General features: G+C 51.1%; 1 protein-coding gene across 2 annotated transcripts in view; it reads left to right on the top strand.

The window, feature by feature from the left end:
• AKNA (AT-hook transcription factor) overlaps positions 1-27,299 on the top strand; it is a 58,868-nt gene that overhangs the window by 9,181 nt on the left and 22,388 nt on the right. Inside the window, exons 1-7 of one of the 2 annotated variants that reach the window (XM_024996347.2) lie at positions 1,746-1,868; positions 7,864-8,250; positions 11,734-12,800; positions 14,693-14,767; positions 21,724-21,880; positions 22,612-22,769; positions 25,309-25,368. In XM_024996347.2, coding sequence (XP_024852115.1) covers positions 7,977-8,250; positions 11,734-12,800; positions 14,693-14,767; positions 21,724-21,880; positions 22,612-22,769; positions 25,309-25,368 — 1,791 coding nt within the window. In that variant the 5' untranslated portion in view covers positions 1,746-1,868; positions 7,864-7,976. Of the gene's footprint in view, positions 1-1,745; positions 1,869-7,863; positions 8,251-11,733; positions 12,801-14,692; positions 14,768-21,723; positions 21,881-22,611; positions 22,770-25,308; positions 25,369-27,299 lie in introns of those variants that run through there. The other variant, XM_024996348.2, reaches the window with a different exon arrangement.

Below are 27,299 nucleotides of genomic sequence, written 5' to 3'. Positions count from 1 at the left end.
GGTGATTACTGGGATGAGGGCACCAGGTTCTAGCTTTGCCGGATACAAACTGACCTTGGGAGAATTCATTCATTCCTTCTCGCGTGCATGTTCCAAGCACCGGGGCTCTGCACTTTGCAAATGTTACCTCACTGGATCTTGGCAGCAGTCCTGCAGAGTGGCTATTCTTCTTATCCCTGTTTTATAAATGAAGAAACTGAGGCTTGGAAGGCTGAGGTGAAGGCTCAAAGGTCACAGAGTTCTCAAGAAAGAGGTGGGACTGGGATTTGAAGCCAGGTCCGAACCGTCTGTAAAATGCATTTTTCTGTCCTACCTGGGTAGTTTCCAAACCTTGCTGCTCAGCAGCACTAATCAGAGGGCTTTTTGGACAATACAGAGGCCACAGTGTCTTTTTCAGTTTCCTGAATCAGAATCCCTGGATCCTGGGCAGGGCCAGGGCTAAGGAGCCACAGGCTGCAGGGGACGGACACAGGCCACCCCTCTCCACTTTGGCTCACTCTGCTCTGCACACACACTTGCTGTTCCCAGGGAAAGCCCCACTGGTTCCCACCTTGCCCTCTGCACTCACCCTTCCAGAATACTTTACCTTCAGCCCTTCTTGTGGCTTATTCCTGCCCATCTTTTCCTTCTGGTCCCCTGTTTGAATGTCACCTTCTCACAAAGACCCTCCTGGCCATCCCCAAACTCTTTGCCCCAACACATGACCCTCTGACCCACAGATTGGCTACCAGGGCCACACATTCCAGTCACCTGGGACACTTTAAAATCACTGATACCCAAAGACTGATGCTGTTACTCTGGGTGAACCTAGGCATCCGTGTTACTGAAAGCAGCCTGGGGTATGGATCTTCATCTCATGTCACCCTGTCTGTCTCTCTCCGTGATTGTTTACTGTCTATGTCTAGTGGAGCCAGGGCTTAGCCTGTCTTGTGCCCTGCCAGTGAAGTTCAGTTTGATCAGCAATCAGCCAGTTCTCTACCTCCATGATGCCGGGAAAATATCCCTCTTAATTACAGGCCCAGCTTGGGATGAGGACGGTGGGTGGGATGGCAGGAATCATTGCAGCCTCCCTGAGGTGTTGGAAGCCTCCCTGAGGTATTGGCAGACAGGCCAGAGTATCCTAGCTGGATCCCAACCTGATCTCTGATTCTGATCTCAGTGAACTTGGGCAAACGCTGGTGCCTGGAGTGTCCTTATCAGCACATGATGAGTTCATCCCACAGGCTGCAAAGGGCTGAAAGGGTGCCAAGCAAGCATCTGGCTCCCGTTCCCATCCAATCCCAGCCTAGGCTCCCATTGTACAGATGGGCATTGTGCCCTAGTGAGGGGGCTTTGAACAAGGTCATGATCTGGAGAGTAGGGGCTGTGGAGAAAGCTCTTAGAGGGTTGAGGCTGCTGGAGGCCTCCTTCCAGGCTCAGCATGCTGTGTGACCTTGGCCAACTCTCTGACCTTCCCTGGGCTTTTTTGTCCCCATTGTATACTCTGGTGGAGATGGTCCCAAGCTCTGACACTGGAAGTTTCTTCAAGTCCTTTCCTGAACGGTGCCAACCCGCAGAGGGCCTGCAAGGGGTTAAGCTCCCTCTGTTCCCTCTTACTCTGCACACAGACAAACCCCCTCCTTCTGAGAAACACTTGTAGGAAATCAGGCTGGGCGCTTCCTGCCGAGGCAAGGCGGCCTCAGCCACAGCAGGGGCGGGGAGAGGTGGGGAGCGATGCTTGTCTGTGAGCAGCGGCTGGGGCTGGCAGAGCGGCCTGGAGGCGGGCCAGGGTGCCGTGGAGACAGGGGGCTCCCCAGGTTTGGAACAAAGACCTCATATGCAGGTCCCCTGAGCCTGGGCCAGCAGGATGGTGGTGGAGCCTGAGAGAGGTGAGGGAGCGGAGGAGGACGGGGGAGGTGGGGGGGGTCAGAGGAGCCGCCTTCCCCCTGGATGGGCCAGTCACAGGCTCTCTGGGACAGTCCAGGCATCTGGACCAGCCCAGCCAGGAAGTGGCAGCTGTGGCAGCCGTATTACTTCTCTACGGCTTTCGGGAGCCCAGCCCCCAGGGGCAGGGGTGGATTTGGGGGACATTTCCTCAAGCCTCGGAATCCTGGATCCCAGCCTGAGCTCTGGTTCTGATCTCGGTGAACTTGGGCAAGCGCTGGTCCCTCTCTGTGCCTGGGGAGTTCTTTCTTCTCTGCACATGGCGAGTTCGTCCCATGGGCTGCTAAGGGGCTTCAAACATGAGGCATGGGTGGGGAGCAGCCAGGATGCAGTGGGAGGTGGGGTCCCCACTAAAGAGTGGCCCTTCTGCTGCACAAGGACAAGGAGAGAAGCCAGGGAGGGGCCCCCAGACCCAGCCCAGCCCTTCAGACTGGTGGAGCAAGAGTCCACAGCAGCGAGGGGCATCTCTCCTCTTTCTCCTGGGCCTCTACTGCCGCTGGTGGGCAGGGGGCACATCCAGTGTGGAAAGTGGCTGGGGACCTCAGGGAACTAGTTTCTACACAGCTGGCAGGACATCCCCCCCACCCCCACCTTGATAACAGCAGGTCTGTGCCCTGCCGACTAGCCACGGAGGGCAGCTGAGTACAGGGCTGTGAGCTCAAAAGCCCTGTCTTTTTGGAGAGGCCCAGCCACTTGGTAAAGGGCGGAGGGGGGTTCCTTCCCTTTCTCTTACTGCCCACCGAGTCTGATGGACTTGGTTTCAGAGTCACAAGCCCTGGGTTTCAATCACTGGCCACACTTCCGGGCTGTGAGGTCTTGTGAAAGCTGGCCACCTCCCTCCGGCTCGGTTTCTACATCTGGGAGATGTCAGGGACTGGGTGGGTGTGGTGGGGGGCTGCCTCGGAGAGCCCTGGCTGGCCAGTACAGGGCTTTGGAGGGCAGGGTAGGTGGGCAGAGGTGGGCTGTGCAGCTGAAGTTGGCAGAGGAGAACCTGGGGTTGGAGCCGTGAAGGGAAGGGTCTTCACTTTTGGACTGAGGGGACAGAGAAGCCCCGTGGGGGTGGCTGAGCCCCTCAGGAAGTGGATAGACACCACAAGGGACTCACAGACCCTCAGGAGAACCAGGCGTGAGGTGGCGTGTCGGCAGGGAAAGGAAAGTGAAGTCGCTCAGTCATGCCCAACTCTTTGCGACCCCATGGACTGTAGCCCACCAGGCTCCTCCATCCATGGGATTTTCCAGGCAAGAGTACTGGAGTGGGTTGCCACTGCCTTCTCCAGGGGATCTTCCCAACCCAGGGATCGAACCCGGGACTCCCGCGTTGTAGACAGACGCTTTACCCTCTGAGCAGCAGGGAGGCGGCGCACCAAAGACGCGGGGAGTGGCCGGTGCTGCCTTCTGGGGCTAGCTCCCCCAGGGCTGGCAGGGCCCCCTCAAGGACAGCCCAGCTCCCGAGGAGGCTCAGTGCTCCTGGGGCTCTCCCGAGCTCAGCCCCCCAACCCCACCGCCCCTCGGAAGCTGCCATGTGCCCTCAGAAGGCCGACTAGAACCAGCCTGAGGAGTCAGGGGCCCCTGCCGTAGCCTCAGTCAACTTCTGTTCACCCTTTCAGACCTCTGTACCTCTGCCTGTACCATTCCCTCTGCCTGTAACGCCCTTGCTCGTTCTTCTTCCTCCAAATCCTTTGTCTCTCAGGCCCAGTTTCAGGCTCCCTGCAACAGTAGCCCTTCTGTACCCCTCATCTGAAATTTTGGAATGCTTTTACTCATGTCTATTCCTCGTGTATGGTGTAGCGCTTGGCACACAGTAGATCACAGGGCTGGGTTTTTTTTAAAAAAACTTTTGATGTGGACCATTTTTTAAGTCTTTATTGAATTTGTTACAATATTGCTTCTGTTTTATGTTTTGGTGTTTTGGCCTCGAGCCACACGGGATCTTAGCTCCCCAATCAGGGTCCCAACCCACACCCTAGATAGGTGAAATAAATCCCAACCACTGGACAGCTAGGGAAGTCCCAGGGTTTGTTTGTTTGTTTGTTTGTTTTTTTCAAGTTAATTTGCACCCACTGGGCACTCAATATGTATTAATATCTTTGTTACTATGAAGTAGGACCTCGAGGAGGAGGGGGTTGAGAGTTGTGAGTCTGTGGTCTTCAGAAGCCAGCAAGTCAACCAGGAAACTAAGTTCTTACCTCCCAGCCCACCCTCATAGGGTGCCCCTTCCCACGGTTGAAAGGCAGGTGGCGTTTTCTCCATCTTGGTGAGAAAAGCGAAGCCCAGCTGTTCAAGGTGGAGCAGCTGCACCAAGCCCAGAAGCTTGTCTCTGGACCCCTGCCTGCTTCTCTTTCTCGATTGCCTAGTGAAAAACTGTCCTGGCCCAGCATGAAGTCCGCATGTGATTGGCACTCATGTGTGTTTGTTGACTGACTGGCTGACCGACTGGTCCTGGAGCCTGTGGCTTGCGCAAAAGGCAGGGGCGTTGCTCACGAAAGGCTCACAGGTTTGGGGGCCTGGGGAACATATGCAAAATTTCAGCCAGTGACCGCAGCTGCCTCTGACAGGCGGTTACCCCTGGTCACAGTGAGATTTCTGCCATGACTGAGTCATCCCAGGAGACAGGATGTTCCTCTTTGTGCGACCAAGGCCCCTCTGATTGGGCGGGCTGCTCTGTGGCACGACTAGAAAAAAGCCCTTTAAAGCATCAGAAAGCCCCACATGCCTCCCCCACCCCCTTCCTTGGCAGAAGTTTCAAAAAGAGAAAAGCAGCGGCTTTTAGTACCTCCTACACCTGCCATAGCAGCAGGGTCCGGAAGGCCTGCTGCTGCTGCTAAGTCATTTCAGTTGTGTGTGTGACCACATACATGGCAGCCCACCAGGCTCCTCTGTCCCTGGGATTCTCCAGGCAAGAATACTAGTCAAGGGCAAAGATGGGCCTTGCCTGAAGAGCTGTTTAAAATGCAGATTCCTGGGCCCTGTCCCAGGCTCTGGAATCCAGCTCTCTTTGGGTCAACCTAAGGCTCTGCATTCTTAGAGGATTGTTTTTTTTTTCCCTTGAGTTTTTATTACTATTAGGCAAAACAAGTAAATTGTTTTTTTCTTTTTGTCTTTTATTTTTAATTGGAGTATAATTGCTCTACATTGTTATGTTAGTTTCTGCTATACAGCAAAGTGAATCTGCCTCTTGTATGAGCGCTCAAGTTATCAGGAATTTCCAAGAGGGGTACAGGCCCCCCAAGAGAGTATAAGGAGCAAGGATTAGAACTTCCTTTTCAAATATTTGTTTTCTATTGGATCTTTAAAAAATTCAATTATATATATATATATATATTTTAATGTGTTCATGTGAGAAGTCATGTGGATAATGTTATAAGAAATACATATGTACTAGGTATATGAGCAAATATATTTTTAATGGTGTGTGATTTAAAAAAAAAAAAAATTGGCCCCTCACTGGGCCGAAGTCAATTGTTACAAATTCTTTTTTTTTTTTTACTTTGATTTGAGGATAACTGCTTTACAATGTTGTCTTGGTTTCTGCCACACAACAACGTGAATCAGCTGTAAGTAGACACAGGTCCTGTCCTTCCTGAACCTCCTTCCACCGCCCAGCTCTGTCCCGCCCCTCGGGTTGTCCCGGAGCGCCAGGTTGAGCTCCCTGTGTCACACAGCAGCTTCCCACTGGTGGTCTCGTTTGTACATAGTCATATACATGTGTCAGTGCCACGCTCTCAATCCAGCCGCCCTCTCCTTCCCCCACTGTGCCCGCAAGCGACAGTTGCAATCTTGCTGTCACTAACCAGCTGGGTGGTCTCGGCCATGTCACCAATCCATGCTGAGGTCTAGTTTTCTCATTTGAAAACTAGTTTTCTTTTGACCTCCTTACCTGTTTGGGGTGAGAACAGATTGAGAACAGACAGTAAAGCGTCTTGTCTGGGCCGGCACAGAGAGGGTCCAGCCTGTGTGGTAGGGATCACGCAGAGGCTTACAGGGTGATCTGGGTAACTCGAGGAGGAGGGAAGACAATTGGGTCAGGGGAAGAGGGTGAGGACCCTGAGACCAGAGAGGGAACAGTGTTATTCCCCGTTCCTACGCCAGCCCTTGAGTAGGCGGCAGCCTTTCTTGGGCTGAGCTGATCCCTGGGGAACTCTGTCGAGAAATTGTTGCCTGCTGGCTTTTCTCAACGGTAAAAACCAAGGCTCTGACCAGGACCCGACCACTCATGAGGCTGCAGGGACAAACACAGATAAATCTGTCCTGAGAGGCCTGAAGTTATTCTCATTGTCCCCAGGGTATGGAGGGAAGAGCCAGGACCCTAACTACCCTAACTGCAAGGTGACGTCTCATGACAGCCTTATCCTGACCTGTGCACGGCTTCAGGCAAGGCCCCTTCACGCTCTGGTCCTCTGCAGTTTCCCCATCTGCAGAGTGGGTCCTTTGCAGGAGCCCCTGGGGTGGGACCATGCCACTGCTCTGCCAGCTTTGTGTTTCCAGGACTCAGAGGGAGTGTTTGGGGGGTGTTGGCCATAGCAGGAGGGGAGAGGAGATGGGAGGGAAGAAAAGAGGGAAAAGAAGAGAGGAGAGAAGGCAGGTGGTGAGGAGCCCTTCTGCAGCCATCCTTCCCTTGCCATGGCTCGCTCAGTAGCCAGGCTCTCCTTTCTGGTTCATTCTCCCCAAGCAGCCGGAGTGAAACTTGTAACCACACCTCTGGGTGCTCTCCCAAGTCGGGGATATGCTGCAAATTCCTGAACAGGCCCCAGGAGGCCCCTGGGTCTGGTCATCACGTCTCAGGCCCACACTGTCTGTTCTCAGAGCCCCGCCCCTGCCCGCAAACAGCACCGCCATCAGGAAGCCATGTCCACGTGCCCCTCCTGCCTCCGGGCCTTTGTACTTGATGGTCCTCTGCCTGGAATGCTCTTTTTGTTTTTTCCAATTGAGGTGAAATTCACAACACGAATCTAACCCCTCTCCAGTGAACAATTCAGCAGCATTTAGTATATTTATGAAGTTGTGCAACGACTGCTATCTAGTTTCAAAACATTTTCATCACCCCAAAAGGACACCTATGTCCGCTCAGCAGTCACTCCCCTCTGCCCCAGCTAAGAGCACTAGTCTCTTTCTCTGTGGATTCACCTATTGCGGATCTTCCATATGGACAGAATCATACAGTGTGTGGCCTTTTGTGTTGGGCTTCTTTGACTTAGCATCCTGTTTTGGAGGTTCATCCCTGTAGCATGTGTGAGCGCTTCATTCCTTTTTGTGGCCGGACAATATTCCTCCGTGTGGATGGACCACAACTCGGTGGTCCATTTGCCCATGGATGGACGTCTGGGTTGTTTCTACCTTTTGGCGGTTACAAGCAGTGCTGCTAGGAAAGTGTGTGCACATGTATTCATTTGAGTACCTGTTTTCAATTATCTGGGGTACCGGAATGCTGTTTTCACCATTCCCTCACTCCCGAGGGGGCTCAGGAAGTTTCCCAGAGGACACGTTCTCTACATGGGACCTATATCTTGACCTCCTGGGCCAGCTCTGGACCCCCGGGATCCCTCCCTGGGCTTCCCCATCACTCTCACTTGGATTTGTAATTGTGGTTGTTTGTCTGCTACCTCTGGGCTCTCAGTTCTCACGTGAACAGGGCCTGTGCCCCAGCGCCCACATGGGGACCCTGGCCCACGGTCACGGCACACAGAGAACCCTGCCGTTTGCTGACCTCTGGGCTCCTTATCCTGTATCTCAGGGCATTTTACCAAACTCTTTAGAGAAAGAAGAATTATTACCCCAGTTTTACTCATGAAGGAATCCAAGGTGGAATGATCGGGCCAAGGTCATGCAGCTTCAAAGGGCTGGAGCCAGGACTGAACCAGGGCTTCTGATTGCTGATTCCTGCTCCTGAAGACAGGAGGGAGCTCGAGGACTCATGGTCTCCCTTTGTTTGTGTCCCAACAGGCCACAAGCAGGATGGCTGGTGCTGAGAAGGGCCAGTGGGGACTCTGGTGCCCATAGGGGCAGCTCCACCTCCTGAAGATGAAGGGGCCCAGGTGAAACGCAGGCCAGGCCCAATGGCCAGCTCTGGAACAGAGGTCCACTGGGTCGAGCCGGGCCTGGGGAAGGGGCCCCAGCGGCGGCGCTGGGCCTGGGCTGAAAAGGGAAAGGATGCTGATGAGAGTGGCACACGCAGCTCAGAAGAGGAGGGACCCTTTCCCACTGCGAGCAGCCCCGAGCTCCTGGAGGACTTCCGCCAGGCCCAGCAGTGCCTGCAGCCACTCAAGTGGGGCCAAGACTCACAGCCTGCTGGGTGCCAGGATCCCGAATCTGGAGAGTCTTCAGAAGCGGGTGAGGCTGACTCCCCTACAATGCCACAGTGGTACCCTGAACATCTCACCTTCTAGCAGGAGGGAGGTGGGAAGTGAATGTGGAGTTTCAGAATTTTTTAAATTAAAATCTATGAAGTCTATGCTTAAATTTTTTTTAACTTTTAATTTTATGTTGAAGTATAGCTGATTAAAAATGTTGTGATGTCTTCAGGTGGACAGCAAAGGGACTCAGTCATTCATATACATGTATACTTTGTCCCCCAGACTTCCCTCCCATCCATCTGCCACATAACATTGAGCAGAGTTCCCTGTGCTATATAGTAAGACATTGTTTGTTATCCACTTAATGAAGCCTATAATTTAAATTTTTTTAAAGATTTGAATTATATAAACAATATTGTCCATTGCAGAAAAATCAGAAAATACAAACCAAAATAGAAAAAGACTGAAAATTACTCATTATCCAGATAGCTGCCCTTTTTCATATGTGTGAAAATATATATATATGTAATACGAATATAGAACATTCTACAAGCTGTATTGTGGCTTGCTTTTTTGTAACTTAACAGATATGAGCACTTTCCCAGCTTATCAAATATTCTTCCACAAACCATTTCTAATGTCTGCTTAGGAATTCCATGGTGTGGGTATTCTGTAATTTGTTGAGCCAATCCTCTTACTGCTGCGCACTGGGTAATGTCTAGTTTTTTGCTATTACAAATAATGCAGAGATATGGCATTAGTCTATCTTTGCACACCTGCTTTGATGATAACCTTGATCATTTTAATTGCCTGGTTCAGGGGTTATGCCCATTTTTACAATTTTTTAAAATCCCAGTTAGCAACGAGAATGTTGGCTTCCCTTGTTTTCTAAAATAACCGTTCTCTTTGCATCAAAAACAACTGAGACTAAATTGCTAGCTTGGCTCAGCAAGTCCTTTCTCCTCTCTGAAGCTTGATTTTCCCCATCTGTGAAATGGGAGTAATAACACCATCGAGCTTGATTACGTTGTGCCTACTGCATTTGAGTTTGAGTGAGACACCCCCGTCTTAGGATTCTGCAATCAGGTAGGCCCTCATGGATGTCAGAGAAGCCATCAGGCCAACGGCAGATTGTGCAGTGACCCCAGGTTCCTCAGGCAGGGTCTGTGTAAAATGGGGTTTGCCCACAGCTACCCACTCAGGAGCCGTTTCTGAGCTCTCCTCAGGGAATGGCAAATGGGATCTCTCCTTGAGGTCACGTGGGTGCCCCCTGCTGTGATGTAACAGCCGCTGCCACATCCTGTGTCCTTACTCTGTCCCAGGCACAGGGCTGGGCAGGGCACAAACCGTGCCTCCTTCTTTACTCACCGCCTTCTGCCAGTAGGAGAGACTAGCCTCCAGATAAAGACCGCCACAGTGGTCAACTTCTTATTCATGGCGCCCTGTGAGGGATCAGAAAAGCCAGGAATGAACCCACGGCTGCCTGGTTCCAAAGTCCGACCTCTTCATTCCACCACATGTTCCCCATCAGCAGAGATTAACTTGCCTTCATAGCTGGGACCTTGCTTCCAAGTCCAGAACTGCTCTGAGCCACTGCATGAGCAAGTTACTTAATCTGCTGTAAACAAGAGAGGCTTGCTAAAGGAAATTTTAAGGAGTGGAAAGATATAGAAATGCCAAGGCTAGAGGAAAGAGCATGGGGGAGCAAAGAGTGACATAAGGATTATGGCAAAGGTGCATCTGCCAGAGCAGAGAGTCTGTGCTTGGTGGTACCCAGACTGTATCTCCTGAAACTCGGGATCTGTGCCAGAGGCGGACGTGGGGTCTAGGATAGAGTAAGTGCTCAATAAGCACTGACTTCATGGATGATGCATAGATGGATAGATGGATGTATGGATGGATGGGTGGGTGGATAAGCAGATAGGTGGATAAATAGATGGATGAGTGGATGATTGGGTGAGTGGTTGATAGGTGAGTGGGTAGTGGATATGTGAATGGATGGATGGATAGGTAGATGAGTGGGTAAATGGATGGGTAATGAATGGATAGGTAGGTGAGTGGATGAGGGATGGGTGAGTGGGTGGATAGGTGGATGGATGGATTATTGGAAGGATAGATGGTTGGATTAATGGATGCTGCTACTGCTAAGTCGCTTCAGTCGTGTCTGACTCTGTGCGACCCCATAGACGGCAGCCCACCAGGCTCCCCCATCCCTGGGATTCTTCAGGCAAGAACACTGGACTGGGTTGCTATTTCTTTCTCCAGTGCATGAAAGTGATAAGTGAAAGTGAAGTCGCTCAGTCGTGTCCGACTCTTAGCGACCCCATGGACTGCAGCCTACCAGGCTCCTCTGTCCATGGGATGCTCCAGGCAAGAACATTGGAGTGGGGTGCCATTGCCTTCTCCGGATCAATGGATGAGTGGGTGACAAACGGATGAGTGGGAGGGTGGGTGAGTAGGATGGATGAATGAATATTGAGCACCTACAGTATAATAATTCCAACAACTATCCATTTTGGGGGAGTTTTGCATGCATTATTGTCTTTTATCCCTCCCTTCCTTCTTCTTTCTATTCTGTCAACCAATATTGAGCAGTTCCTCTGCAAATACAATAGTAAATAAAAGCAGAGGGTATCTTCGTCCTCATGGAGCTTACAGTACAGTGGGGGAAGAAAATATTAATGAAGCAATCACATAAATAAATAGAAAGCTGCCACTGTAATAAGTATTTCAACGTAGAGGTATTCAGTCATGTGAAAGCCTATAAAAGGGAGATTTTGACCTAAGTTAGGAAGGTTAGAGAAGACTGCCTTGACGAGGTCAAGGTTGAGCTAATGTGTGAAGGACAAATAGGAGTTAACTAGGCAAACAGAGGGCAAGAGGACCCTAGCAGAGAGGTCAGCGTGTAGAGAGGCCCTGTGGCAGGAGAGGGTGTGGCACGGCTAGGCCAGGGAAAGACTGAGAGGGACCGTGGAAAGAGCTGGAACAGAAGACCTCACGGGGGGTGCAGACAGGGACCTTCAGCCCATGTTAAAGGCTCAGCTCTGTCCTGGGAACAAGAGGAAAATACTGGTGAATTTTCAGGTGGAGGATGCGATGATTAAGTGGCTGCTACAGGGGTCCAGGCAAGAGACTTTAGGGCAGTAGGTGAGTTTGAGAGCACCCTAGGAGGTAACCAGGACCGGAGCAGGTGACAGGTTGGATTGTGGGGTTTAGGGGAAGGGAAATAGCAAAGACACCCTGCAGGTTTCTGCCTTGTGCAGTTGGATGGGGTGATGTTTCCATTTGCTGAGACAGGAAACACTAGGGGGACAACCAGGTTTAAGGATTGAGGCTGGAGGACCTTTGAGACCACCAGAGGAGGTATTAGGTAAGTATTTGGCCGTATGGGGGAATTTACTGGGCTTCTTGCCATCACCCCATATTAGGAAAATGAAAGCCCAGGGGTTGAGATGACCTAGGTAATGGGACTCGGTGAGTCCAGGTCTCGTGTATATGAAGCCATGACGTGTCTTTCCAGAGTCTGAAGAAGAGGATGAGGACAGCCCAGAAAGTTCCAACTTGCCTCTCAGCTGGCTCCCCCAGCAGGATCCTCAATCGGACATGACCAAAGAGGATCCAAGTGAGGCTCTGCAAGGTCCTGAGGTCCAGGAAGCTGGAGAGAGCTCCCCGAGGTTGGGGTATGAGACCTATCTCAGCTCAGGGGGCCATGGGAGCACCAGCCCCACCACTCTGGACTGGGGTCAGCCTGCAGGCTGGGTAGCTTCTAGCAAACAAGCCAGTGGAGACAAACTTCCAGAACATTCTGAGGTCAACCCAACTGCTGACTTCAGTTCACCCAGGTCCTGGAGCAGTGGGACTGTGAGCCTAAATCACCCCAGTGACAACCTGGATTCTACCTGGGAAGGAGAGACTGATGTCCCCCAGCCCACTGCCCTGGCAGAAACTTCACCCCAGAGCCCCAGCCACCACCTCCTCAACCCAAATGACAGAACTGAAGGAAGTGTTGCTCTGGCAACGCCCACGGAATTCCAGGGATCCTCAGCACCACTCGCCCAGAGCCTCCAGTGTCCTGCAGATAGATGGAGGGCAGAAAACAGCAGCCTCTCCTGCCCTCAGCCGGGGGGCCAGTCCTGGAAGCAGACGCGGACATCACCTAAGCCACTCCCTTCCCGATTCACCGGCTCCATCAGCCCTCCCAACCCCTCCCCTAGGCCAGCTCGGCAGGACAGGCCACCCCCCAGGCCGGGAGCCACTCTGGCTGGCCACTCATCTTCTGATGCCCCCAAGTACGGCCGGGGGCGGCTGAACTACCCGCTCCCTGATTTCTCCAAGGTGGGACCCCGGGTGAAGTTCCCCAAAGATGAGAGCTACCACCCCCCCAAGGCCAGGAGCCACAGTAGGCTGCCCGAGGGCCCTGCCAAGCCACTGATCTTCAAGTCTCCTGCCGAGATTGTGCGAGAGGTGCTGCTGAGCAGTGGAGACGTCTGCCCTGGAAAGAACCCACCTCCTACCCACCCCATCACCAGGGTGCCCCAAGAATTTCAGACACCCGAGCAAGCCACCAAGCTTGTCCATCAGCTCCAGGTAAGCCTGACTCACTTCCACACCAAGGCGCCTGCTGGTGTGGGTTGGAGGCTGGATAGGATTGGCACGGGGTTGGGGGGGGGTCTGGGGGATCTGGGGGGCCAACCAGGAGCCCCCTGCTCGTGATGGGAGTGTTGTACCCCCAGCGATGAAGATACTCCCAAGCCTGTTGTTCAAAAAAAAAAAGCAGTGATTGCACTCATGCTGTAAGGATAGGCTGTGTTTGTTTTCAAGTCCTGCTAAGAAAAATTCGAAACATACAAGAGAGAAAATAGCAGTGATGAACCCCCGAAGCCCGATCACACAGCCATATCTACCTTTTTCATCAACGGCCTCACCTCCTCGACCTCTCACCTGCTACTCCTGGGGTATTTTGAAGCAAATTTCAGGCATCAAATCATTTAACCCTCAAATATTTCAGTGTGTATGTCTAACAATAAGTAATCACTCTTGAAGATAATCGTCGGCCTACCTAAAATTTAATGCCAATTCCTTAATATTAACCAATGTCCAGTCAGTATTCAGATCTCCCCCTTTGTCTCATAAATGGCTTATTTCAGTTTGTGCGAATCAGGATCCCAAACACGGCTCAGATAGGTATTGGTTGTTGTGCCTTCAAGTCTCTCACCATCACCTTCTGCCTTTTTGCTTTTTTTTTTTTTTTGATGTGGACCATTTTTAAAGTCTTTATTGGGTTTTTTTCTGGCCGAGAGGTATGTGGGATCTTAACTTCCTAGCCAGCGATCAAATCCAAATCCCCTGCATTTGAAGACAAAAAGTCTTAACCACTGGGATGCCAGGGAAGTCCCTTCTTTGCATTTTCTGCCAAATCTCTTTCTTCAGTGTAATTTATCTGTTAAAGGAACCAGTTCTGTCCTGCAGAGTCTCCCACATTCTGGGGTTTTATGATACACCCTCTGATATCTTTTCATATGTCTCCTTGTCCTCTCTTTGTCCTGTGTTTTGCCCAGTTAGAACTAGAGGTGTTTCCAGGTTGTAGTCATTTGCTTATTTCCCCCTGATCGTAGTTCCATGTGGGTAGGGATTTTTGGAAGAGTCCATCGTAGGTGGTGCCTCAGGAAGTGTAAACCACCTGCTGGTCTCATTTGTGATATTGACTATTGATGGCCATTACCTTGATCCAGGCTTTCACTGAGGGCGACAGAGTGGTAGTACCCTGCCTTTTTTTTTTTTTTTGCTGGAAATCTTCTATAAAATAAAACTTTCCTTCATCAACTATTTGGTTACCAAGGGCTTATTCACATGGGAAAGACAGGAGAAATGCTGGATTCTGTCCTTCTAACGACCAGTTTTCAGAACAATGCATGGGTTCCCTGGCCTTCTTCAAAGGTGACCAGTGACATTTGTTTTTGCTTTTCCTCTGTAAGGACTTGTTTTAAGAAGCACTTCAGTTTTGTTTCTGGCAGGTTGTAACTCTGAGTAAATGCAACTGTGATTTTCAAGTCTTCTATTTTCCTACCAGTGGACCCTTAGATGGTTCATTCAATCAGCCATTCAGAGATATTGACTAAGCACATATTACTTAACTCCTGGGAGTAGAGCCATGGGGAAGACACACGCAGGCAGAGTTCAGATAGATAGGCAAGTAGCTGAGATTCTCTGTGACCGGTTATGCATCGCAGTGAGCTGGCCCTGAGGCCATCGCCGCTGTCAGGGCTATAGACAGGTCGGTGCATGAATGGTCCTGCGGCCTCAGACCCTCCAGAATTTGGCCATGGGGTCTGCACTGCAGGGGTCTGCTGCACTGCCACTACCGAGCCCTTTCCCTCCGAGGCACCCAGAGGCCCCCTTTGGGGAGTGGGTTCCCGGGGTGGGGGGAAATCTCACAGTCAGAGGCCTGGTGTGTGACCTCGTTGCCCCCCTTTCCGCAGGAGGATTATCACAAGCTCCTCACCAAATATGCCGAGGCCGAGAACACCATCGACCAGCTGCGCCTCGGGGCCAAGGTACCGGGCCGGGTAGGGTGGAGGGGTGGAGGGGTGGAGGGGTGGAGGGGTGGAGGGGTGCAGGGGCGGAGGGGTGACGCTTTTCCCTAGCCACTGCCTCCTGCCTCCAGAGACCCTGGGGCTAGGGGACGCAGTCCTTCCTTGTTCTACCGTAGGGTCACTCTGTGACCCTGGGGCGGCAACCTGCCCTCTCCAGGCTGCTGATGAGCTCTGAGTCCTCGAATCCTAGAATCTGGGGTGCCCAGGAATTTCACCAGAAGCTCTCCTTCTAGATAAACTCTGGAGTAAGACCACCTGGGCGCAACTCTTGTCTCCATTACTGACTAGGTCTGTGACCCTAAGGAAGTTACCTGGACTCTCTGAGCCCCAAGGGAGTAGTGCAGAATTTCTGCTCAACCCTGGGGGCTAACACTCCCCTTTGCCTTTCTCCTCCCCTGTCTCCTCACCCACAGCCTCTCCACCCGTTCTGAATGTCTAGTGCAGGAGAGGGGAGTGTGGAGGGGGAAGTCGGTCCCCCCACATCCTGCCCAGTCCTCACCCGGTCTATGGGAGGCTGTGAACACTGCACTTGGGACCTTCCCCTTTTCTGGGGTGAGGCAGGAAGTGGGACTTGTCGCAGTCCCTCCTGGCTTCCTGCTTCCGCCTACGGGCCTCTTGCCTCATCAAGCAGCAGTGGAGGAGGGGTGGGAGCTGGGGTGCAGAGATGCAGACCCTCCCTCTCACTTGCCTCCTCTCTCAGGGCCCCCACCCAGGCTGCCCCCATCCTGCTCCGAGACCCTCTCCCTGCCAGGGAGCTGCTTTCCACCATCTAGCAACTCCTTTTCCACAATGTGTTGCCAAGGCCGCCACGTTGAGAAAGCGGAGGGGCCCTGTTCTAGGAGCAAGACTTCCCCACGTCCCCATATCCTCCTGACACAGGCAGATCCTTTCTGTCCTGGCCTCCTTGGGCACAGCTGTAAAAGGGGGTTAAACACACTTGCTCCTCGGAAGGAAACCTGTGACCAACCTAGACAGCACATTCAATAGCAGAGGCATCATTCTGCCCACAAAAGTCCGTATAGTCAAAGCTATGGTTTTTCCAGTAGTCATGTGTGGATCTGAGAGTTGGACTATAAAGAAAGCTGAGTGCTGAAGAATTGATGCTTTTGAACTGTGGTGTTGGAGAAGACACTTGAGAGTCCCTTGGACTGCTCGGAGATCAAACCGGTCAATCCTAAAGGAAATCAACCCTGAATATTCATTGGAAGGACTGATGCTGAAGCTGAAGTTCCCAATATTTTGGCCACCTGAGGCAAAGAGCCAATTCATTAGAAAAGACCCTGATGCTGAGAAAGATTGAAGGCAAAAGGAGAAGGGGGCAACAGAGGATGAAATGGCTAGATAGCATCACAGACTCAATGGACATGAATTTGAGCAAACTCTGGAAGATAGAGGGCAGGGGAACCTGGAGTGCTGCAGCCCATGGGGTTGCAAAGAGTTGGACACAACTTAGGGACTGAACAACAGCAGGCCTCCTGGGAGCCATTGGGCTGCCCCCTCCCAACCCCCATGTCTTCAGGCTTCTTTCAGCTCTCTGAGTCAGATTCAGGGGCAGAAAGAGAGCTGGAGGACTGTTGAGGGGGCTTGATAAGACATCCCTTCTGGGGAAACCACATTGTCATAGGCTCCTAGAAGGTCCAAGGAGAAACGGTCTGGTCATCAGGTCCCCTGTCTCACAGATTGGAGAATCAGGACCCCAAAAGGGGCAGAGGTTGCCAAAGGTCAAGGTCAAGAACAGAGGCTGGGAATATCTTCTCCCTCCCTCCTTTCCTACCTTCCTCCTTTACTCTTGAAAGGGAATGAGTCTGGGTTTTGGAAGTACTTATCTAAGAATCAGAGAATATTAACAGTATTAAAATGAAGGTGTTCATTGGGTGCCCTTGTGTGCCAGGCACAGAGTAGGCATGAGCAGGGGGACTCAGTGGGATCATAGCCATGTGCATCTCCTGGACATTTCCCCCGACCCAGTGGGGACTCACCATGTGGGGACGCCAGCCTGGCTGGTATCCCAGACCCCAGTGTGTGAAGAGGTAAGGTAGAAGAGGCCAGGAATGGTGCAGCGTTAGCTCACCTGCTTTTGCTTTCTAGAAAAAGTGATTCTTTGGCCTGAGAATTCTCCTCAAGAGAAAGGTGGGTACAGGTCAGCTCGACTCTCCTGGAAGCAAAACAATCCTCTCCCCGCCCTGGGAAACAGTACAGGCAGGACTCACGTCCCAGCGTGCTGAGAAGGACGAGGAGCCTGAGTGGGGAGGGGCCTCACTGGGTCTGCAGAGCTTGGGGAGCTGAGTTTCCAGCCGGGCCTCTCACTGTGTCCAGAGCTCTGTCCAGGCTCAGGAAACCCCAGGATGGCTTCCTGCTCAGAGACCTTGCCAGGGAGGCCAGCTCACAGAGGCAAAAGTGTTACTGCTCCTGCAGGCTGAGCTGCTGAGAGTCCCTTGGACTGCAAGGAGATCCAACCAGTCAATCCTAAAGAAAATCAGTCCTGAATATTCATTGGAAGAACTGATGCTGAAGCTGAAACTCCAATACTTTGACCACCTGATGCAAAGAACTGACTCATTTGAAAAGACCCTCATGCTGGGAAAGACTGAAGGCAGGAGGAGAAGGGGACAGCAGAGGAAAAGATGGTTGAATGGCATCACCAACTCAACGGACTTGAGTTTGAGTAAACTCCAGAAGCTGGCAATGGACAGAGAGGCCTGGTGTGCTGCAGTCCATGGGGTCGCAAAGAATCAAACACGACTGAGCGACTGAACTGAACTGAACTGAACTGAGGTTGAGCTGGCTGAAGTGACCTTCCCAGCAGCCAGCTGAGCCACTCACTCTGCTCAGAGCCCCCAGGGGAAGGCTTGGACCCCAGGCCAGGGATGTGACCCTGGAGACCCAAGCCAGGCACAGCAGTAGAGGAGCAGCGACAGGTGGGGACCAGGGGAAGGAGACTGGCATTTGCTGAGCAGTAAAAGCTGCCAGGCCCCAGGCTAAGCATACTGCCAGGGTCAACTCATTTGATCCTCTTCACAAGAGGAAACTGAGGCTCGGCCAGTTGAAGCGATTTGTGCAAACTTTCCACAGCTGGTAAGAGATTAAAAGTGGGGGATTAAACTCTGCCTGATTCCAGAGTGGGCACTGTTTCTCGCTGTGCCTGGGTGAGCTCTGCTCAGGCCCTGGCAAGGTATGTGGCAGAGGCATAGGGACAAGGTAGAATGAGGATATTACAGTGTAATAACAATAGCAATAAGTGATGCTACGGACTACTGTCCTAAGTCATCTACCACTGGGGAAACTGAGGCACAGAGGTTAAGGGATTCACCCAAGATCACTCACCAAGCAGGTGCCAAACCTGGGGTTTGAGCCCAGTGTTCTGGCTGCAAAGCCCACTCCGAGTCGACTGTCTTTTTAGGCTTACGAGTTTATTTATGTATTTATTTTTTTAGGTTTAACAGAGCCAAACTTGATGATCCTGGTTTCTGCCGCTGAGGTGGCTGACCAGGGAGTCCCAGGGCCTGGCCTGGGGGCACCACTGGATCTGGTCTGGGGTGGAAGCAGGGAGGGAGATAGGGCTGATCAGGAGTCAGTGCCCGGGGACCAGCTTAGGGTCAGAATTTATAGGGGTGCCCTGGCTCAGCCAGTGAAGAATCCACCTGCAATGTGGGAGACCTGGGTTCTATCCCTGGGTTGGGAAGATCCCCTGGAGAAGGAAAAGGCTACCCACTCCAGTATTCTGGCCTGGAGGATTCCATGGACTGTATAGTCCATGGGGTCGCAAAGAGTCAGACAAGACTGAGCAAGTACTTCGTGCATTCACTACCCTGGGGCCATCTCTCTTCAGCTGCTGTCCCCATCTCAGCTGTAGGAGGGTCTGGAGGGGTTGAGACCGGAAGTTACCCCAGAGAGAATCAGGGGGCATGACACAAAACCGTCTTTCCTGAAGTGTGTGTTCTGCAAGCCACCTGGTGGGGGTGGGGGTGGGGATGCAAGGATGGGGGAGGGGCTGGGGGAGGGGGACGGAGGAAGTAGGGAGAAGGGCTAGGGAGGTTTGTGTGTTCTGAGGGGTTGAGGAAACATTTCCTATTCTCTCCACTCCCCGCCCCTTTCATAAAGTCCATTAGCATTTTAAAGGCTGTGTGAAACCCAGCTGTGCTGAGAATAGTTGGTTATTTAACCCGCTGCTTCCCACCCTTGCTGGTCCACCCTTCTCTGCTTAACACCCTTGAGGGAGCCAGTCCAGCCTCAGGGAGCACCATGGGATGCCCTGGTTTAAATGCGGGGTGGCCCTGGGTTAGGTCCTGCCCGCGTCATGAGACAGGTTGGGAGGGGCAGGCCTGAAGCCTCTCAGCGATTGCCCACACTCTCCCCCAGCTCCCTGCTTTCCTGGGCCTCCATACAGGCTGTTGGTCCCTCTGCGGAAACAGAGGTGCTGAGAACTGCTTGTTCCTGTTGCTCCCCCAGGTTGGGGTCTTTGCGGGGGAGCCAGGCCTGAGGATAGGGGATGGGCAGGGTAGGGCAAGGGGGAACATGCAGGAGGGCCAGGCCTTCCCCAGATTTGGGTCACCTTGGGAGGAGAGGGGTGCTGGGGGGCACATCCCCCCAGGCAGGCCTGAGCAGATGGCCAAGGGGATTATTAAAATCCAGCTTTGTTCTCATCAGAGGCTGGGCCTGAAAGAGGGGGGAGGCAGCAGGGGCCAAGCCATGGCTGGGCCATTGTCCCTCACTTTGCAGGAGATTGCTCTGCCATGGCCAGGACGTGAAGAGCAGCTTAAGCAGGCAGAGGCTGCCTGTCCTGTCTATAGGCCTGGGAGCCCACCCTGAACTGTCCACTCCTGACCTTGGGGGAGCAGAGGGTAGTAAGATAAGCTGCCTGATGCCAAGGACTGGGGGCACTGAGGCACCACGGGAGAGTAGCTTTTTTAGGGACCTGCCTCCATGAGGGCCAGATAAATAACAATGGCAATGATGATGGTGGGAGCGATGGTGGTGGAAACAGTTACACCACCGATGACGACAAACACGAGGTGATGGCTGCTGTTCATCGAGCACTCTGGGCACAGACAGGTTAGTCCAACCAGCTGTTGGAGGACTCGAAGCCAGAAGTAGAGCTTCGACATGAACCCAGGCATACAGAGCTCATACACTCAGCCGGGGATCAGCAGACTTCCTGTTTAGAGGGCCAGATAGTGATTATTTTCAGCTCTGTGGGCCGTACATTCTCTGTGGTAACGATTCATTTCTGCCATTATCGCATGAAAGCAACCACAGACAATACATAAAGCAAGCAAGCGTGGCTGTGTTCACTAAAACCATGTTCGTTAAAACAAACCATAGTTTGCCAGGCTCTGCTTTAAACCACTGTATGGCACTCGGGTCTTCAGCCTCAGATGGTCTTCCCTGACTCTCTACCTCTCTCCCACATGCTGGACTGTTACCATATGAAATCCATCCTCAAATGATGGAGAGCTGCCACAACTGAGAAACAATCCCTTCACTTGTTGGTTTATGCATTCATTGAAACAGCTATTAATTGCCTTTATTATCAATGTAATGGTAATTCTTTGAAATGTTTTTATTAAGAAAAATAATAATGATCATATTATTGTAAAATGATTATACTTTACATCTGTTCAGTTCAGTTCAGTTCAGACGCTCAGTCGTGTCCAACTCTTTGCGACCCCATGAATCGCAGCACACCAGGCCTCCCTGTCCATCACAAACTCCCCGAGTTCACTCAGACTCAAGTCCACGAGTCAGTGAAGCCATCCAGCCATCTCATCCTCTGGCATCCCCTTCTCCTCCTGCCTTCAATCCCTCCCAGCATCAGAGTCTTTTCCAATGAGTCAGCTCTTCGCATGAGGTGGCCAAAGTACTGGAGTTTCAGCTTCAGCATCATTCCCTCCAAAGAAATCACAGGGCTGATCTTCTTCAGAATGGACTGGTTGGATCTCCTTGCAGTCCAAGGGACTCTCAAGAGTCTTCTCCAACACCACAGTTCAAAAGCATCAATTCTTCGGTGCTCAGCTTCCTTCACAGTTCAACTCTCACATCCATACATGACCACAGGAAAAACCATAGCCTTGACTAGATGGACCTTGGTTGGCAAAGTAATGTCTCTGCTTTTGAATATGCTATCTAGCTTGGTCATAACTTTCCTTCCAAGGAGTAAGCGTCTTTTAATTTCATGGCTGCAGTCACCATCTGCAGTGATTTTGGAGCCCCCCAAAATAAAGTCTGACACTGTTTCCACTGTTTCCCCATCTATTTCCCATGAAGTGATGGGATGGGACCAGATGCCATGATCTTCGTTTTCTGAACGTTGAGCTTTAAGCCAACTTTTTCACTCTCCTCTTTCACCTTCATCAAGAGGCTTTTTAGTTCCTCTTCACTTTCTGCCATAAGGGTGGTGTCATCTGCATATCTGAGGTTATTGATATTTCTCCCAGTAATCTTGATTCCAGGTTGTGCTTCTTCCAGCCCAGCATTTCTCATGATGTACTCTGCATATAACTTAAATAAGCATAAATCATAACAAAAATTAATAAGATTATTAATATGGAAAACTATAGACTCTGGAGTCAAAGCAGAGTTATAATCTCAGCCCAAGGATTTTTCAGTTGGAGATTTTGAGTAAGTAACTCAGCCTCTCTGAGTCTCAGTTCCCCCTTCTGTAAAATAGGCCTGTGGTCCCTCCCTCTTAGGACTGCCATAAAGAGAGAAGGAAAGGATGCATAAGCCCTTGGCCCAGTATTTGGCCCCCACCCAAAGGCAGTAGTTATTATCCATTTTTAATTTATTTATATTTATTTATTTACTTCTATTATCCATCTTTATTGAGCACCTGAGTGATGGCATAAATGAAGGGGATGCCTTCTGCGTGGTTTGGGCCACCTCTGACTGGGCTCTGCCATGCCTCCCCTCCCTGACAGGTGAACCTGTACTCAGACCCACCCCAGCCCAGCCACAGCATCCACACGGGGACGATGCCCCAGGGGACCAAGGTCTTGTCCTTCACCATCCCGCAGCCCCACTCTGTGAAGTGGTATGTGGGCCCCGCCGAGGGCCCGCAGGCCTCTGAGGCTTCAGGTGAGTCTGGGAGACAAGATGTGTCTGGAGGCTTCTCTGTGGTGACTGCTCTGGGGACACTTGGTCCACCCCAGGGTGGCCCTAGCTTCAGGCTGGGGAAGAGAAGGAGGGAGGTGAGGCCCCTTTCTGGGCCCTGTGACTTGAAGAGGTCAGATGGAGATGTGGAAATGTCTGCTTTGAGCCAGAGCTGCGTGGGTGAAGCCCTAGCTCTCTCTACTTAGCAGCTGGATGGTCTTGGACAATTTGTATGACAAAGTGCATCATCACAGTAGAGCCCATATCGGGCTTGACCCTGCACCAAGCCTTGCCATGCACAGCCTCAGTTAATCACATCAGCCCAGTGAAGTCCCCACTGGTGTTACCACACTGACAGTCAAGGCAGCCAAGGCTTGGCGAGGTGATGGCATGAAGAAGGTCACACCGCTACAGAGGAGGGTCGGGGTTTGAACCTCCATCGTTCTGAGCTGAAGCCCACACTATTGACTGGGAACCCAGAGGTCTGGCTTGGCCTCTAGCTGTGTGGTCCTGGGCAAATTTGCACCTTGTCCTTGTCTATAAATGGGGACAACACTGCCCAGGTCACTTCCTGGGGCTGGCAGAAAGGTGGGGAGATGGTGAGAAGGCTGAGCTGTTACTGGAGGATGGAGGTGGTGGTTTTGAAGTTGAGCACTAGTCTCTCAGCCCAGGAAGGACTGTTCTTGGCCCCAACATGTAGTGACTGCGTATTCCAGGGTCGCCATCAGCTGGAGGAGACCCGAGGCCCTCCTCACCTTCCAGCATGCCCACCCCAGGGTGGCTTCAGGAGGACGCAGGGGGCATTGCCCAGGACCAGCCCTCAGTGGAGCAGGCCCAGGAGCTGGCTTCTCAGGCCAGCCGGTTCCTGACCAAGGTGAGTGGAACCCCAGCTTTGCCCACGGGAGACAGACTTCCTTTGGAGAAAGCAGACCTTCTACCCACTTGGGGGAGGGGCTGTCTGTGTGCCCGGCTCACTCATCACTCCCCTGCAGCAGTTAACTTGGGACTTTCCTGCTGGTTTTAGAGGCCACAGAGCTCCAGCCTCCTCCTTGTCCCCCAGCGCTAGGTTTAACTCCCTTTTTGGCACTGTGTCTCATCAAACTCTGTCTAACTGTGCTTGAAAGTATCTCCTGGTTCACTCCTGGGGGAGACTTTCAGCTTTTTCAGGATTCTGGAAGGTTTATGGAACCTTTACTTTCCGTTTTCCTCTTTGGATCACCCCACTTCTCTAGTTCTTTTCATTATGGAATCCATTCTCAGTTACTTCTCAAGAGGCCTTTTCATTTTCATCGCAATAACTATGAGTTTGTTATTGTTTGTAACTATACGCTTGGCCTTTTTCCAAAAGTACTTTAAAGCGGCTTAGAAAATACCCGCATTATAACCACATTCTGAAAACAGAAGCGAGGAAACTGGGGTAAAGGGGAAGTATGCGTAAAAAAAAAAATAAAATGAACTTAGGGAGAAGTGAACAAACAAAGACCCTGAACACTTCATCAGATTCACGTTTGGCTTTGAACTTCTTAGTAGTCAATGCAAAAAGGGAAACGCAATAGTTTCGTCACCATGTCCAAAAAACAAATTCTTTCAAAGAAACGCTACCATTTTCCTTTCTTTCTTTCTTTCTTGGTAAAAACTTTACTGAAATATAATTCACATAACGTGCAGTTCAGTCATTGAAAGTTCATGCTTCATGGCTTTCAGTCCTTCATAGTTGTGTTGCCATCAACACGATCGATTTTAGAACATCTTCATCATGCACTAAGGAACTCCATATCCATTAGGCAGTCACTTCCCATTCCCCTTCTCCCCAGCCCCAGTCAGCTGCTTATCTACTTTCTGTCTCTTTGAATGCATGCTAAGTCGCTTCAGTTGTGTCTGACTCTTTTCTAGCTTGCCAGGCTCTTCTCTCCATGGGATTCTCCAGGCAAGAACACTGGAGTGGGTTGCCATGCCCTCCTCCAGGGGATCGCCTCCTCTCAGGGGTCGAACCCTTGTCTCCAGCATCTCCTGCATTGGCAGACAGGTTCTTTACCAGGAGCACCACCTGGGCTTCCCTTCTGTCTCTTTGAGTTTACCTGTTGTGGACATTTCGTATAAATGGATTTGCGTACCGTTTGTCCTTTTGTGTCTGGCTTCTTTCACTTAGCACAGTCTTTTCCACACTCACCCATGTTGTAGCAACATGAACTTAATTCCTCTTCATCCCCGCGGTTCTGGGCCCTGTAACTGGAGAGACATTTCTCCTTGTCCTGTGGACTGTAAAGCATCTCAATACCTTTTTTACATTTGATTACACGTCAAAATAGTATTTTAGGTTTATAAAATATCTTATTAAAATTAATTCACCTATGTCTTTTCACATTTTTAGTATGGTTACTGGAACATTTTAAATTACATATGTAGCTTGCATTATGTTTCAGTTTTATATGTTATATAAGTTCTATAATGTAATTATATTAGGAAAAGTTGTATATTTTGGCACTGATCTAGAGCTTTCCTAGAAATCTACAAATAGTCTTTGCCTTTTTTCCTCTAATTAAATTTTTTTTTGGTAACTGTAATAGATACTCATGGTAAAGATCATCACACAGGGCAAAGAATATACTCAGTGAAATTTTCTTTCCCACTCTTGCCCTTCTGCTTTGTACCAAATCTTTAACGAACACACATGTGTTTATAGAAATGGTCACATAAGTATATACACTATGTTGTACCTGGATTTTTTTTAATGTCCCAAATTTGTATATTTCTGAGTAGGCAATAAATTCACTTTGTTCAAAGTTCAGAGAATACATATAGTAGAAAACCTTCCTCCTCTCCCTGTCCTCCCACACCATCCAGTTCTCCTCCCCAGAAGCAGTTAATATTTTAGTTTCTTTCATCCTTCTAGAGATAGTTTATAATATATAAGCAATAGTATTTGCATTTTCCCTTTTTTATTCTCTCTACATTTTATAGCAGATGGCAGCATACATACACACTGGCCTGTACCTTGATTTGATGCTGAAAAGTAGTTCGTGGAGGCATTTATACACAGGAACACACACACACGTGCCTCCCTCCTCAGGATGGCTGCATACTATTTCACGGATAGGCGTCCAGATTGCTTCCTGTCGCCTCACCCCCACCAGGATGCAGCTAATATCCTGCCTCATAGGTTTCATGCACATGAATGAAATAAAATCAAATCCTGGAAGCTCCGCTTAGATTTTCCCCAAGGCTGCCATGGCCAGAGCCAGTGCTGGAGCCTGTTTCTGGCACCTGCCTCTCTGTGCTTGTCAGAAAACCCACATCCCAAGGCGGGACCCAGCTCCCTATGCCAAAGTGTGACTGTGGCTAAGTGTGGGAGTTGGCAGAGCTCACCTGAGCCTGGATTAATGGAGTGTGTTTCTTTCCCCTCCAATGCCCAGGTGGAGTCCTTTATAGAGCTGATACACGCAGGATGGCTGACACCCCAGGACCAACTCAAGGTACTGTCCTCTTCAGAAGCTGCCCGCTGAGCTGCTAGACGACTGCTCTGTGTCCCATAGCACAGTCTCCAAAGCCTTGTTTGCTGCAAGACGGACCGGGGAATCCCAGACACCGTGTCTTCCTTTTGAACAGACAGCCCCGCTTAGCTTTCCATGATAATGATCGCTAGAGCACTTATTATGCAGCGGTGGTGGTGTACCAGGCTCTGTGGCAAGCCCTTGATGTACATTAATTCATTTTATCATCATAAAAACCTGGCGAGGCAGTTACAGTCATCGCCCCCCATAAATGGAATGAACTGAAACCCAGAGAGGTGACTTGAAGACCACACAGCCAGTAGGGTACAGCCCAAATGGAGTTCTGTCTGATTCCCAAGTCCAGGGTCGTAACCACTGCCCTGCCCAGCTCCCCACTGATTATCCTACCTGTCAACAACCAGGATAAGGCATTTCCTTTTTAAATTTTCTTTATTATAAAAGCGATTGCTAAAGCTTGAAAACTGAGGATGGGGAGGCAAAGAGATCCCCTAATCTAACCATTATTGGCTTATTTCCTTCTGGACTCCAGTATTTCTAGGTAACTATGGTCACTCATGGAGAAGGCGATGGCACCCCACTCCAGTACTCTTGCCTGGAAAATCCCATGGACAGAGGAGCCTGGTGGGCTGGAGTCCATGGGTCGCTGAGTCGGACACGACTGAGCAACTTCACTTTCACTTTTCACTTTCCTGCATTGGAGAAGGAGATGGCAACCCACTCCAGTGTTCTTGCCTGGAGAATCCCAGGGACGGGGGAACCTCGTGGGCTGCCGTCTATGGGGTCGCACAGAGTCGGACACAACTGAAGAGACTTAGCGGCAGCAGCAGCAGCATGGTCACTCATAAAATTTAGATTTCTGCTGCATCAGACAGGGTCCCAGGAAGGAGCAGTTGGAGCTCTCAGAGCTGCAGGTGTAGGGATCAGTGAAGGAGCTGTTAGCAGGGGTGTGGGCGGCAGCCTCAGGGGGTCCGGCAAGGGACAGAGAAGCCCAGGGACTCACACCTGCCTGAAGCTGCTCTCTCCCAGGTCTCTCCCCTCCCACCCTCTGACCTCTAACAGATGCCTCCCCTAGAAAGACCCCAGGGGAAGGTACAGCTGGGAGCTCAGCTGAGGCTCAAGGCATAGAGCAGGGTGAGGAGAGGATCGGAGGGGGAGGACTGGGAGGGGCAAACGCAACATCCTTGGTTTGACCGTTTTCACTGTTATTATGTAGCAGTTGCTGTGCTGTTATACGGCTTCCCAGGTGACACTGGTGGTAAAGAACCCACCTGCCCTTGCAGGAGACGCAAGAGACGCGGGCCCATCCCTGGGTGGAGGCGATCCCATGGAGGAGGGCGTAGCAGCCCACTCCAGTATTCCTGCCTGGGCAGTCCCACGGACAGAGGAGACTGGCCTGTTACAGTGCACAGGGTTGCAAAGAACTGGACACAGCTGGAGTGACTCAACAGGCATGCATGCTGCACACATGCTCCAGTTACAAGATATGTCACATGGATAGCATTATCCCATTGAGTAGGCAGTCAAGGACCTTGAAAATCAAAATTATTCTTTTTCTTCCCCCCTCTTCTAATTCCTCCATATCCAGGGAAGTTGGGAGCTGTTGGAAGATCAAGCTAGACTGGGGATGAGTCTCTAGGTTGTCCTTGGCCGACCTCTGTCATCAGCATAGAATGAGTGAGATGAGGATAAGAAGTCAGGGATAATGGTCCCACCTCCCATGGTTCTAGCCAAGAGTTAACTAGCATCACGTTTACTATGGGGGCCTCGTGCAATGGTTGGGACTATGAGCTCTGGAGCTCGAGGGCCTGGGTTCAAATCCTAATTCTACAACTTGCTCACTCACTGTGTAACCGTCACCAACTTTAGTAACCTCTCTGTACCTCAATTTCCTC

This window comes from Bos taurus, chromosome 8 (genome assembly GCF_002263795.3).
Source record: "Bos taurus isolate L1 Dominette 01449 registration number 42190680 breed Hereford chromosome 8, ARS-UCD2.0, whole genome shotgun sequence".
In the NCBI taxonomy this organism is placed as follows: domain Eukaryota; kingdom Metazoa; phylum Chordata; class Mammalia; order Artiodactyla; family Bovidae; genus Bos; species Bos taurus.
This window is presented reverse-complemented; position numbering and strand designations above follow the sequence as displayed.